Source organism: Etheostoma spectabile, chromosome 9, assembly GCF_008692095.1.
Source record: "Etheostoma spectabile isolate EspeVRDwgs_2016 chromosome 9, UIUC_Espe_1.0, whole genome shotgun sequence".
In the NCBI taxonomy this organism is placed as follows: Eukaryota; Metazoa; Chordata; class Actinopteri; order Perciformes; family Percidae; genus Etheostoma; species Etheostoma spectabile.
The window spans coordinates 34,004,797-34,018,788 of NC_045741.1; the positions used below are offsets into that span (position 1 = coordinate 34,004,797).

The 13,992-nt window shown below is 41.9% G+C and overlaps 1 protein-coding gene across 1 annotated transcript in view; it reads left to right on the forward strand.

Moving 5' to 3' along the window:
- The window catches only part of si:ch1073-396h14.1 (disintegrin and metalloproteinase domain-containing protein 10), a 37,850-nt gene that overhangs the window by 19,350 nt on the left and 4,508 nt on the right, over window positions 1-13,992 (forward strand). Inside the window, exons 9-14 of the mRNA XM_032525209.1 lie at window positions 3,961-4,124; window positions 9,418-9,589; window positions 9,721-9,865; window positions 10,129-10,312; window positions 13,076-13,175; window positions 13,536-13,756. Of these exons, the coding sequence (XP_032381100.1) occupies window positions 3,961-4,124; window positions 9,418-9,589; window positions 9,721-9,865; window positions 10,129-10,312; window positions 13,076-13,175; window positions 13,536-13,756 (986 nt within the window). The remainder of the gene's footprint in view (window positions 1-3,960; window positions 4,125-9,417; window positions 9,590-9,720; window positions 9,866-10,128; window positions 10,313-13,075; window positions 13,176-13,535; window positions 13,757-13,992) is intronic.

Consider the following 13,992-nt stretch of genomic DNA (forward strand, 5'->3'; position numbering starts at 1 on the left):
GTTTTTGAGAGTACACACTCATAAAGACTAAAATAACAGTTACCATAAGTTTATATCCTTGAAATGTGGATTTTCAATTACCCTTCCACTGTTCTGCCCATGGGGCACTACTACCATGTCTTTCACTGATGGCTAGCACTATTGAAAGTTCCAGGAATATGAACTAGGTCTGGGTTAAAATAATCGGTTCTCCAATTAAAAGGAATCCTTTTTTGAGTTATCTAACATAAAAGACATAAAAAAACTAAATCAATCCAGAAATCCATCTTTCAATATTTGCCTTTTCATCATGGATGTATAACCCAAGAGAAACATTTTGGCGGTCAATTTTTAATGTAAACATTAACCTGGTGCATTATAAAAAATATTTGAGGGTTGGTTCTTCCTTGTACAATTTACAAGTTCTCCGAAAAGCTCTTTTATATCCAAGCAAGATTGGTAGTGTAACTGAAATTGAACCCCCCCCCCCCGGCAAGCCACTCCGTTGTGATTGATCATTGTCCGAAAGACCTCCAATAGCTCAGAGCGTGCAGCAGCATGACCATGTAAGGAAGTCCGTTTCCTTGACGTACACAAATACTTGAAATTCAAAGACCCCACTGCGACCCTATGAGCACCAAATGTTAAAAGCTGGACAAAGCGGATCTTAGCTGCCTGCAGAGCTCAAGTCTAAATGCATTCATCTCATTATTTGACACTTTGGTATTGTTTAACATGACTGTACAACATTATAACATGTATTGATCAGAAACAACGAGAAAGCATAGTGAGTTCTCTTCAAACATCTTGAAGGAAACCAAAACGTTGTGACAATGCATTCCTTTCCCTAAATGTGCAGAAAACTAAGGACATGTGCATTGATTTTAGACACAAACCTACTCAAATCAACCAAAATATCATTATCAAGGGATAGACTGGAGACTCTGCTGAAACCTAGAAATATCTTGGGACTCTAGTGAATAACAAGCTTAAATTTATTTTCCACAAAGAAGTTTTATGCAAATAAAACAGCCCAGCAACGTCTGTCGTCATGTCAACAAATCTCTTAGGATTCTTTTTACAGATCTTATATTGAATCTGTCCTGACCTTCTCTCTTCTCTGTTAGTTCGGTGACCTTAACATCATGTCCCAAATTGCACTAAATTGAGTTGTGAAGATAAACAACAACCGTTCAACAGTACACATTATCAGACCTGTTTCATAGACAGAAAATTAGGAAAGCTAATGCTATTCTCTCCGACTGAATTTTAGTTCTTGCCCTTGGGCTCCCGTCTCAGATGTCCATCCGTCAGGAGCAACAGATATAAGTACTCCTTTATATCTACAGCTATATTTCTCTTGAATATTTCTCTTTTCCTTTTTCTTACCCTGTGTAGGCTAAATGCTGCTACCCACGCAACCACTCTCAGTTATCTTGCTATTTCTTCGTACAGTAACTGCTGGCTTCCAGTTTGTTTGTTTTTGTTCAGGCTCACTCTTTTTTTTCTCAGTACTTTTGTTGGTCTTCCAGAGCATCCACTGCACTTTTCCGAAAACTGTGGTCAGTGTTATTAGCGGTCATATCGCCCACTGTGTCTGTTTTTGTTGCTAAAGGTGTTATTAAGACAGTGAGACCCACCCCGCTTGTTTATCCAAGGAAAGACCTTCATCCCTTTACTATTATTTGTCATTAAACCGTGTGTGTGCGTGTGTGTGTTTTCCTGTTTTTCTATGATGTTAATTGATACTTTATGACTAAATATTTAAGTAGGTGTTACTGGGTGTATGTTTTCTGCTTCTGTGTGTCTTAGTACTTGTTTACTCCTTATGGTGAGGGTGTGCATTATGTGCACGTGATCTGGAGGCTTGCTTGTTTCTTTTGACTGTGTTTGTAAAGCGAGCTAATAATAGGAGTCTTTCATTGCATCTCCTTGCTGTGGCGAAGACAAGCGGGAGGAGGGGCCAAAATCGTAGCCCCTCTCTGCTCGCCCTGCCAAAAAACACAGCACTGTCTTCCAAAGCAAGCTCTTTCTAGGAAACCCAGCTCCTTGAATAGCCCACTGGGGGGAGGGGGCGAGGGACTTTATGTCAAAAGCTAGGAATGCTGGAGAAATGAATGCATCCAGAATTTGTGATTACAATGGCCGGGGGGGTCTTTCCTGACAGTTGGCGGATATAAAACTGCTCTCCTTAAACTGTTAGCAGTAAGGAGTACAGTTTCTGACAGTTTAATGTTTTCCCCTGAAGCTAAAATAATTTTAATGTGCTTTCTCCTTTCTGGCAAAAACCATCATGTGATGTCAACACCAAGGAATAAAATAAGAGGCTCAGATTATTGTATTGTCACAGGCAGCGTCCTTCACGTGACATGACGATAGTGTGCCTTCTGCCTTCGCTCCTATTCCCTATAGTACCCTCATTGTTTCTACAACAGCACAGATAAAGGGCACTTTGGTTTTTGTTTATCAACCTCTAACTGTCCCTCGCTGTTCCTGGACGTCACACTTACGCCCACAGTGTAACACAAACATGCCGGTAGGAGATCCAGATGCCCTCGACTGGTTCCCACAGTCCTCAATGACACCTAGTGAACTCAGATTTCTCTGAAACAGCCCCTAAATTTCTTTAACAGACGCACACCTGATGAGCTATACCCCCTTAAAATGGTACATTGTGTAAGAGGTGTTACATAAAATTCATGTGACTGCATGGGAACTGCTAAACCGTACAAGGGCACAAATGGGAGAACCAATGAAGAGAGAGGATGGACACATAGAGATTACTCCCACTGATTGAAAGAGTTGGTGATGGCAATAAGTGCTGAGAAAATAATGCGGGATGAAGAAGAGCATGAATAGACATGGCTGTGGATGTTGTTAGTTAGTAATTAGTCAGTTTTGTAGGCTTAGATTAGAGGTACAGGTGGTTAGCATCTTCTCAGGTTCAGTTTTTGGTAGATTTGTGGCCCATACATTAAGAATGATTGACCCCATTTAAGTGTGAGTTGTTATGAATGGTCTTATTTTAATAACACAAAAAACAACAGAACAAATATATGACAGATCAGGTCTAACCATCAATACACAACCAAAGATCAGACGATAAAATAAAAATAAAAAAAGAAAAGGAAGAAAAAGAAAAAGAAAATGCTAAGAAATAAATAAATTAATAAAAACTAACAATAATGGTAAGGTGCTTGAGCTTCCTTCCTTACTCCTCTCAGAGTAATCAGAGTGATGGGAAAAAGGGCACAAAATAGAAACAATAATATCCATTAAAAGAAATTAGCCAAAGAGCCAGTATTTACAACTCCCCATTAGTTTGTCCTACTTATTAAATACAAGACTGCTCACCATCCTTCAGTTTTGATAAACCTTTCCCACCTTTTAAGTATTGTATTTACAATCAATCCTTCCAAATTATAATGAGTAATCAGATTAGTAATATAACATGAATGGTCTTTTTAAACCACCTAAACTTTACTCAAATCCATGAGCAGTCCCTCCAAGGAACCTTGTCACAGGTGCCCATTTTGATCAATAGGACCATAAAAGCAGTCCTCTGGCTGGTCAGCTGAAATATGATGTCACAACCTAGACATCCATCCAGCCATGTGAACGTGGCCAGCTGTTTGTAATTGTGGGAATGGCTTTCAGGGACATTACATAAACCCGAAGGCAGATGGAGACCATTGGAGGCCAAATGGCTTTGTAGGCTTTGATGTGAAACTAGAGAAGCTCAGCAGGTCTGTTGGTCTTTCTGCATCTCCCCGTCCCTGGGCCTCAGAGGTCGATAACGCTTCAGTAGCAAAACATTGTTGGTTTAAGGTATTTCCAGTAGCACAAGGTCAGTCATGCAACCATACTGTATATAAAGTGACACGTGGGTATGTTTTAGATAAGTCTTTATATTATATACAGTATGTAATTTACTCTAACTAAACTCCATGTTCATCCTCTTCTCATCTGTGTGCACTTCAGGTAACTGGGGAGGAATATGTTCACAGCAGACCACCCAGCATAATGGCCAGACCTCTAGCCTGAACACAGGTCTGGTCACAATTCAGAACTACGGACAGTTCCTGCCTCCACGACACGTCCAGCTGACCCTCGCTCATGAACTCGGCCACAGCCTGGGATCCCCGGTCAGTCGTCATAACCGAGTTTACAAAATACTAACAACATGCATCTGATACTGAATAAAGAGGGGGCCTTTAAAGTGGCTTAATCAAACCAAACACACGTTTAAAGTGAATACTGCACCCGATATATCCCATGAATTGGATACGTTTTGTGCTCTACATTCATGTAGACTAATTTGCATGTAATATTTCAAAATTCTTCAGCATACGTAGAGATTATACCATCTCTAACAAAAATGTTAGGGAAAGAAGTTTAGCCAAGATCAATGTCCAAAATCACTGATATTGCAAAATGTAGAGTCTGTTTTAGGATGAATTTTCCTTTTAAAGTGTTGTTGTTCATTCATTGTATATCAGCTTTTTTCACACCAAACATTGAAACGACCCATGGCAGAATATTCACAAGTCTAATTAATACCGTTAAAGCTGTGGTAGGCACATTATTTTTGCTGTCGTTGGGCAAGTATTCTTACTTACTAAGTACTTTCAGAATATTGTACTTTAAGCGGTCTAATTTATTTATGATTTTCTGAGTTATGCACCTCCTGTGGGCTCTGTCTTCAGGCATTAGATAATCTAGCCATAATAGAATTTGGTCAATCCCAGGTCATTTCAGAGAAAGAGAGCGTTCCTAGTGTTCCAGTTGCAGGATCCTGCTACTGTGAGAGCTTGTTTAATCAACAGTCTTACTAGGCATTCCCATTGAAAGGAGCCATCGTTATTATTATTAGTAACACCTGTGATTTTCTACCATGACATGTCAAAAATGTCTGCTGTGTAAAAGGTCTAAGGGCTCAACTAAAGCCCTTTTTGGAGCCATGTTTCAGACATTTGTTAAACTTTACTAGTTTTACCCTGAACTCCTTTTGGTGCCCCAGTGAACCAATAATTTAAACACTTGTCTAGTCCATCATAAGACCATGTGAGTTGCGTGCTGAATGATAAGTCAACATGAAAAATCCCTGTGATTCAAAAGTTAGACTAAACTCGCATATTCTCACATACATGGCTGGCTGTTTGCACTGCACCGGAACAAATTATCTGTGAATGATTCACTCATGTGGGCATGAAAGACCTTGGCCTGTATTAACTGGTTTGTTTCATAGAAACTCTTGGCTCAGCCTCACTGGATAATCTGAAATAAGAGAACAGGAGGATCTCTGATTTCTTTCTCTCTCCAGTTATTCTCTATTCGTTTGCCTCTTCCAACATAACAACACACAGCTCATGTATAATGCACCTCTCTATGTGTGATGGCCGCTAACACCTGCAACCTTTCTCCCACTGCCCAAAATGTCAGCAGCGTTTTTCACCCCGCCCTCTGCTATTCACACTTCCACAGACCAAAGAGTCCTCTGAAGCGTTCCTGAGCAGATTAGTTCTGCTAGCCCCTGCAGGCTTTTTACAAGTTAAACTACCGCAAGTTCTAGTGTCCTGGATCCTGGAGGCATGTCTCATTGTTTCCTGACCGGACAGGCTGGAAGAGATCTGAACATGTGCTTTACCTAATGTGTGCAGCAGGCACGGTGAAGCAAAGAAGAGGGGTGGGCTGTTGTGCATTCTGAGAGGGAATTCTGGGTAAAGGGCTGCTTTGGCCTTTGGCCTACTTCCCTTGCAACCACACTTGCACGCAGTGGATTTTAGAGTTGTGTGCTATGGATCAATTTGCTGCTCAGGGGAATGGTTAAATATATTAAGAAATATAGAAATGTGAAATAGAACTGATTTCCTTCTTTGTTGTATCAATACTTCCTTTTACTTCATTTTATTTAGTTGGTACTATTATATTTGCTAAATTGCATGCACCCTAACCCCACTTTTAAGAATTTCCCAAACCCAATTTCTTGTCAAAAACCCCAGATATTCAGTTTACAATTGTGTATGATGAATAAAAGCAGCAAATGTGAGTAGTAGATCATGCTCAGCATTGTCACTTGAATTAATTGATTTCAATCGATTAATGATAACTATTTGTTTTAGCTGTACCTGAAATGTATAATGTGTTTAAACGAACACAGAAATGCACAAAACAAAATACAGTAGCTTACAGGAATTACAAGCCACAACACCAGAGAAAGCTTGACTAAACTTTTGAATTTGTCATAAAATCTAATTAGTTAATGTCTGTGGTGTCAGCATTTCTAAAACCACTACAGTTGTCAAGAAGTTATCAAGAGGGGCAGGGAATTTGCAGATTGACAGAGTACTGTACGTATTTGCCTGTACTTTAGTGTTCTTTCTTTTCTTACTGCTTTCCGCTGTTTTGTTGTCATTATAGCTGCAGCAGTAAATGTAAATCACCATGTGGTACGAAACAGTACATAACAAAAAGAAAACAAATGTACTATTTGCATGAAACAACTCCAACATCGGCTGTGAGATGCAGTTGTATTAACCCCTAGAGCTGCAGATACTGACAGTACTGAGAAATATTGAAGACTATAACATTCCATCCATTAAACTAATCAAGAACAGATGCAGAAAAATACCCACATCAAAACATGTTCCATGTTAATTTCAAGCCCTTTCCTTGGCCTCTTAATCCACCATTTTTTTTGAACCCAGAGGCCCCGTTCCAAAAAATTTTTCACAAATAATCTCTTTTATGTTCCCAGGGCCCCCGCTGTAGAACAAAAACATTCTCGCTTTTTTCAGGCCATCAGTTTCCGGGAAAATTTTTTGATGAAAAGGATTTTTTTTTAATTTTTTAAAAATTTATAACAAAGATTTTTTAAAAAGTACAAAAACTGTGAAAAATTCAATGCCACGTGGGCAATGAGGGAGATACTTGGAGAGGCGTGATGGGGGAACGGCCTCCCTGATCAAAAAACCAGAGGGGTGTCTGTTGTTGGATTCTTGAAGTCAGGTTTGTCCTAAAACACCATGTTGAACATAGGGATGCTTAAGTGTATTGGCCCCGGGAAACCCTAGGCCAAAGGTAATGATCTTTTATAATCGTTTTTTGATTGGGCCTTGTTTGGGCACCGGGTGAAGAGAGGGGCGGGAAACGTAAACGACACCTGGGGGAGTTGGGTAGGGGGTGGGGGAAGATTGGAAGAGGGGTAACCCCAAACGGGGTCGGGTAAACGGGAACGTTGGAGGGGGCCCCCTGCCGGACTTTCAACTCCACCTCGCAAGCTTTTCGGGCATCCCGTGGGGGTTTGGGGGCATTAAAATGAGTGGAAAAGTTCAAATTTCCCTTTGCTAAAGCTGCGGCGGCGAGATGTGGTTTAGGGTTTTTGGGGCCCCCTAAAGGGGCGGAAACCACAACCCCCTGGTGGACACGGTGGTAGGGAAGCCGTCCGACTGAAGAAGGAGTCTTTGGGGGTATTTGTTCGGGGACCCCGGGGGGGCATTTTGAGGGAAACGAGGGCCAAAGGGCTGCAGCCTTCTGTGAAAGAGGCAAAGCAGCGGTGTGGGAAAAGTTTGGGAGAAGACATGGGGGGGACTTTCGGCGGCCCAAGGGTTTTGGGAAAAAACGTTCGCCACCTGGAAGGGGAAAGGAGGAACACCAAGCGTTACAGTAAGGGGGGGCCGTGTTGACCTAAATGAGGAAAATAGGGCGGTGGAAGGAGCCTTTGGGGAACCCCTAAATCCAGCGGACACGCCCTTTTGGGGGAGGCAGAGCGGAGGATGATGGGGGATTGTCGAATTTCCCGGGGAAGTCGCCTGAGGTAGTAAAAAAAAAACCCCACAGCGGGCAAAGCCCGGGATTGATGAGACCCCCAGAAATGCTGAAGCTCTGGGTGTGGAGGGGCTGTCTGGTTTGAACGCCCTTCACATTGCGGGAAAAGTTGGGCGGGGCCTAAGGGGTGGCAGGGGGGGTGGGGTTCCCCTTCAAAAAGGGGGACCAGAGGGGGGTGTGCAATTACAGGGTACACCTTCTCGCCTCCTGGAAAAAGTTACCAAGGGGTGTGGAAAGGGGGTTGGCCGATACGAACCGGATTGAAGGGAAAAAAATGCGGTTTCGTCCGGGAGGGGAAAAAAGGATAAAAATTTACTCTGCAAGGAATTTGGAGGGGGGGGAGTATCCCCAACCGCACAGTGTTTGGATCTGGGAAGGGTATGACCGGTCCCCGGACAATTGTGGGAGGGTGCGGAATATGGGGTGAGGGGGTCCCTTTTAGGCCCACCAATGTCTGTAGAAAAGCCCCGAGAGCTGTGTCAGGTTTACCGGCAGTAAGTCGGACCGTCACAGTGAGAGTGGCCATCGCCAGGGGCGCTTTGTCACCATTGATTAATATTTATGGACAGGATTATCGAGGGTAAGTCGGTGTGGGGTGGGTTGAGTGGTGGGCCTGGATGTATACTGCTTTTTGCAGATGATGTGCACAGATGCCATCATCGGTATGTGCTTCAGCATCACTAGGATCGGTCGCAGCCGCAGTGATGAAGCGGCTGGATGAGGTCAGCACCTCTAAATTGAGGCCATGTTTCAGCAGGAAACCGAATTGAGTGATTCTGGGTGGGGAGGATCTAAACCCTAAGTGAAGGAGTTAGTACCTGGGGTCTTGTTCGCGATGAGGGATATGTGACTGTGAGATTGGTGCGGATCGGAGCAGGGTGCGGTTATACATTCCATTTATCCGCGTTGTGACGAAAGAAGCTGCAGCCGAAGCAAACTGCTCATATACCGGGGCAATTCAGTTCCTACCTAACTATGGTCATGAAGATGGGTCATGACGAATAAGAACGAGACTCCAGGGTACAAGCGGTCGAATGGGTTTCCTCAGGAGGTGGACTGGCGTATCTTAGCGAATAGGGGAGAAGCTCATCATTACAGAGGAGCTCAGAGAGACACTGCATCCTTCGCGTCGAAGGAGCAGTTGAGGTGGTTAGGGATCTGGTAGGATGCCTCCTGGGCCCTCCCACAGGGAGTGTTCAGCACGTCCAGCGGGAGGAGCCCTCGGGGAAGACCACAGGACTGTGGAGAGTTATATCCCACTGGTGAGGAACGCCTCGGATCCCCAGCGGCTGGTCGATAGTGGCTCGGGAAGGGAGTTTGGGTACTACTGGAGCTGATGCCTCCCGCGACACGATAAGGATAAGCGGAGAAGATGGATGGAGGATGGACAGAAAACTGTGTTTACCTATTCAGAAAGGGCCTGTAAAATACTGTCCATGCCTGTGATGATGGCCTACAACAACGATGGAAACAAATGTTTTTTTCCCCTGCTGTTTTTGTTTGGCTGTGTACTTTTAATGGAAATGTCCAAATAACTACTTTGGCTCAGTGTAAAAAAAAAACAAAAAAAACATTTCAAAGTTAATTTCTGCTGTTTTGTCTGTGTTCCAGCACGATGAGGGATCAAACTGTGGAAACCTCGGCTCCAGCGGCGGTAAAGGCAGGTATCTGATGTTCCCTCACGCCACAGACAATGTGCGTGAAAACAACGATAAGTTGTCGCCCTGCAGCGTCAAACACATCAGCAAGATCCTGAAGCTGAAGAAGGATGAGTGCTTTGTGGGTAAGGAAGAAAAGATGGGTCATGCTGAGTCGGCGGCTAAATGTTTACACTGTGCATTCCTTACTAGTTATAAATTGTGTGTGTGTATTTAATTGTGTTTGTTTATCTGCATGTCTGTTCTTTCTGGCCAGTCAGTGATCAGCCCATCTGTGGAAACCAGATTGTCGAGGAAGGAGAGGAGTGCGACGTTGGACACAACGAGGCAGACCTTTGCTGCTTCAGTGCCAAACAGCCTGTAGGAGTCCAGTGTCACCTCAAGCCTGGGAAAATCTGCAGGTATACACACCATCGGAGTGTGCACAAAAGCTTCAAGAATGGACATTTAAACATTTCTAACTTAGGTGTATCAGAAGAATTTAGATAATGCATCTGCATGCAGACTGTTCTGATCCTGTTCTTATGATCTTATGATTGATTAAAATAGCAGCACGGCACTTTCAATTCAACAATTTTTGATGAGGATGGATCTTCTCGTGTTGTCTTTGTTTTGTTTATATGTGGCTTTCACGTTTATCTCTGTGTATGATGCTTTTGCTCAGTCCGAGTCAAGGCCTGTGCTGCGGTCAGGACTGCGGGTTTAAGCCGGCGGGTCAGACCTGTGATGAGGAGACAGACTGTCAAAGAAAGGCTGTGTGTTCAGGCCTCTCCCCGGTCTGTCCCGAGCCAAGCGCCAAGGAAAACCTCACTGTCTGCAGTCAGGGGACGCGTGTCTGCCTGAACGGGGTGAGGCAGCCACATCCACCACACCACCGTGTGACTCAATATGGTTCAACTACATTGCCTACTAAAACAGACATCCATTTATTTCCATTAATTTTTGGATGAAGTGAGGTAATGAAGTGAAAACTTTCCAATTCAATCTGTGTTTAACTCCATTACCACACAACAACAATGTGGGAAATAACAAAAAAAAGTTTAACTTTATCAAGGTTTGAGCAAGCAGCGCTAAACTGAAAACCAGATGTGAATATAAACGGACGAATGCAGTGCAGGTGGAGAGGTGATTGAGAAGCTCAGGTGTGGGGAACGAAGTGATTAAGCAGGAAAACAGGCAAGGCAAGACAAGGCAAGGCAGCTTTATTTGTATAGCACATTTCAGCAACAGGGCAATTCAAAGTGCTTTACACAAAATCAGTTAAACAGATAAAACACAAGTAAAAACAGTTAAAAATCATAAGCATTAAAAACCGGTAAAACACATGAATAGACAGTTAAAAAATAGACACATAAAACACAAGAATAAAAGTTACAGTGCAGCATAAGAACTGTGACACATGCATATGTAGTCAAAGAACATCTTAACAGCTAAAAGACTCTTTTTGATTTCCAATGGTTTCACTTTTCAGCCTGCTGCAGTGATTTAGAACTGTGCTATTGGGTGTGTCCACCCTGACATCACTGTTGGGTGTGGTTACAGCAACAAATGGTTGCCCGTGTTTACGTTGTTTTTCTGACTACCAGCGTTCACATGGTCAGGATGCGTGTTCTTCTTCTTCTGTTACATTGCCGTTTGGCATAACAACTGTTGGGCATAGCCTAGAGCATCAGTTGTGTTAAAATATGGAGGCCACAATAACAAAGGACACCCCAAAGCACTTCAATTACGCGTTTCTTCCCTCACTACAAAGAGCTCAAAACATAGGCCTACTTGAATTGGTTTACTTGTTACTGTCAATAGCACACAACTTTTAGAACCAATGGACGACTACAACCTAAATCGATAGCACATTGTGGACATGCGTGAATTTTCTATATTTAGGAAAAGGTTTCTAACCATTCAACACATTTGAACGATTGTCGGCCGTGTTTCTGTACGTCAGTTGTCAACAATTTGTCACCAACTGGGAAACTGTTGGCAAAATCTAGCCCCACTTTCCAAAAGGACGTGTTGTGAATGATGACTTTTTCCCTGGGAACAATGTTTTTCCGATGCCCATGAATGCACAGTCACATCCATTGCTGAAACTTTCAACCAGAAAGGGCAGTGAAACACTGTATATCAGGCTAATATAAAATACATTTTTTATGAGGTTTACAATACTTAAAATACCGTATGTCTTGGTTTATTAGTTAGAAAAAGGTTGCTCTTGCTATTCATAGGTTATTGTATATATGCTATTTTGAAACTGGTTCAGGGCTATGTAAAGGGTTTCCTGTTTATTTATCAGCTAACATTTTGTAAAAACTCTTCTGGATTCAAGTAGAGGCTTCACTGTCTAATGAGTATGCTAACCATTCACTGAATTTGGAAATAAACAACATATTACAACACAGCGTTACTTAGAAAAGACCTCTAATTCACGTTACCAGCAGACAACAGTGTGTGACTCCATAAAAGTTTTATATCGACCAGATTTCCTTTATCATTAAATGTCCTCTGGTGATAGTCCTCTTAGCAGGAGAGGCGAGGGATTTATTCCAGCTGTGTTTTTAATATATTACTCTCCAAATGTGCAAAGTGTGCTATCCCCTGATGTTCTCATCCACAAACATGGAACATAACTGGAAAAGTTAAAAAAATGTTAACATGCAAGAAATATAATCCAAAATAAAGGTGGAGTTTTAGTTATTGTGTTCAAATGAATCATAAATTATGCTGACTCACTTTCAGCAGAAGGCTCAAATCCTTCTTAGAATCAAAGGAACAAAAAATAGGAAAACTGACTCCCTCTGTACAAATAAACAGAGGTAACACAAATTTTGGTTCACTTCTTCAAAACACTTTTGAAAAAAATAAAAGATTAAAATATCCAGAATGTGTTCCCAGTGTAGGTAAATATATATACTTATATATATATATATATACATATATATATATATATATATATATATATATATACATATGTGTATATATATGTTCAGAGGATTACAATATAAACAAACAATGTTATAATATTTGGAAACAGAAGGAAAAAACACCTTAAAGAGTAATTTAGAGAGATTCAGAATGGTGGATGCGGGGTTATATGAGGCTACCTGTCCATAGTCAATCAGGTGAATCCGAACTAACCCTTTAACACCAAAGTCACTCAATAACACTAACTAACTAACCCATCTAGGAAGCGGTAGACTAGCAACTCGTTCAGCAATGTAAAATTACTGTGTTAGGAGTCTGGTTGCTTGTGGCTTTGAAGAGAGCTTCAATGGAAAGGTAAAAATATTCTAAATATAGCCTACACTTGAACTGATATTGATTAGGTGTGCCGTAGGTGATAAAATACAGTGACTATGGATAAGTACCTCATACAACCCCAAATCAAAAAAGTCCAAACTATCCCTTTAACACTAGGCTAAAAAGCAGTGTATCACTATAACTCTGGTCCAAAGTTTCAAGTCAGTTTGTGTGTGGTCCGAAATGCACTTGAACTCGAATTGCACCTGTAACCACACCCAACAGTGATGTCACGGTATAAGCTTAATTTCCTCATCTTCATCTAAGCCCAGGGATGTCTAAACTTAACAAAGTGCTTCTGGTTCTCTTTGCAGGTCTGTGCGGAGTCTGTGTGTGTGAAGCACAGCCTGCAGCAGTGTAACTGTCCAGGGGACTCCATGAAGGAGAAATGCCACATGTGCTGTCAGCAGCCTGGTAACTAGCCAATGTCCTCTACTGTACTACTGTGGAATGTGTTTACACTTTGTGTCCCAACATGTCAGCTTGTGTCAATTTGTACCAAGGTTTACTTTTTCCCATTACATGCCCTCAAAACTATCACAAGAGACAACATCTGACATAATGGTCCATGTACACAGTATAACATGAAGTTTGGTATCTGTGTTTCAAAGGCATTTCATATTTTGAATTACTTTGTTTCTTTCTTATTGCAGAACACTTACAACCAAAGACAGAATGTTTAAATTATATACAGTACATAATGGCTTTAAGCACATACATGATATGTACGTATTATGGTATGTTTTAATGATAATTTCTCTGTACCAATGGCAGATAAGCCTGAGACGTGTGCTAGCACCACCTCCTCCGTGCTATCTCGTCACTTTCAAAAGAAGGCATTGCCGTTGGTTGGCGGAGCTCCGTGCTCAGGGAACCAAGGATACTGTGACAAATTCCATGTGTGTCGTCTGCTGGATGCAGACGGCCCCATCGCAAGACTGAAAAATTCATTTCTCAAATTCGAGGAATTTGATGACATAGCAGAGTGGATGAAGGTAAAGGTTTCCTACGATAAGTTTGATAACACATACGTACATAAGATAACAGCACATGTGAAATAATGGAGGGTGTCACAGGTTGAATTCATAAGCAATGAAATGCACCCTTACTTAATTTGATGCATTCAGGGTTTTTTTGTTAGTCTTAGTTTGCTGACTCTTCTCTACTTGAGTTACCAAATACTACAATTAAGCATTTACCATTATAGAGTTATTGTCACAGTAAAAGTTGC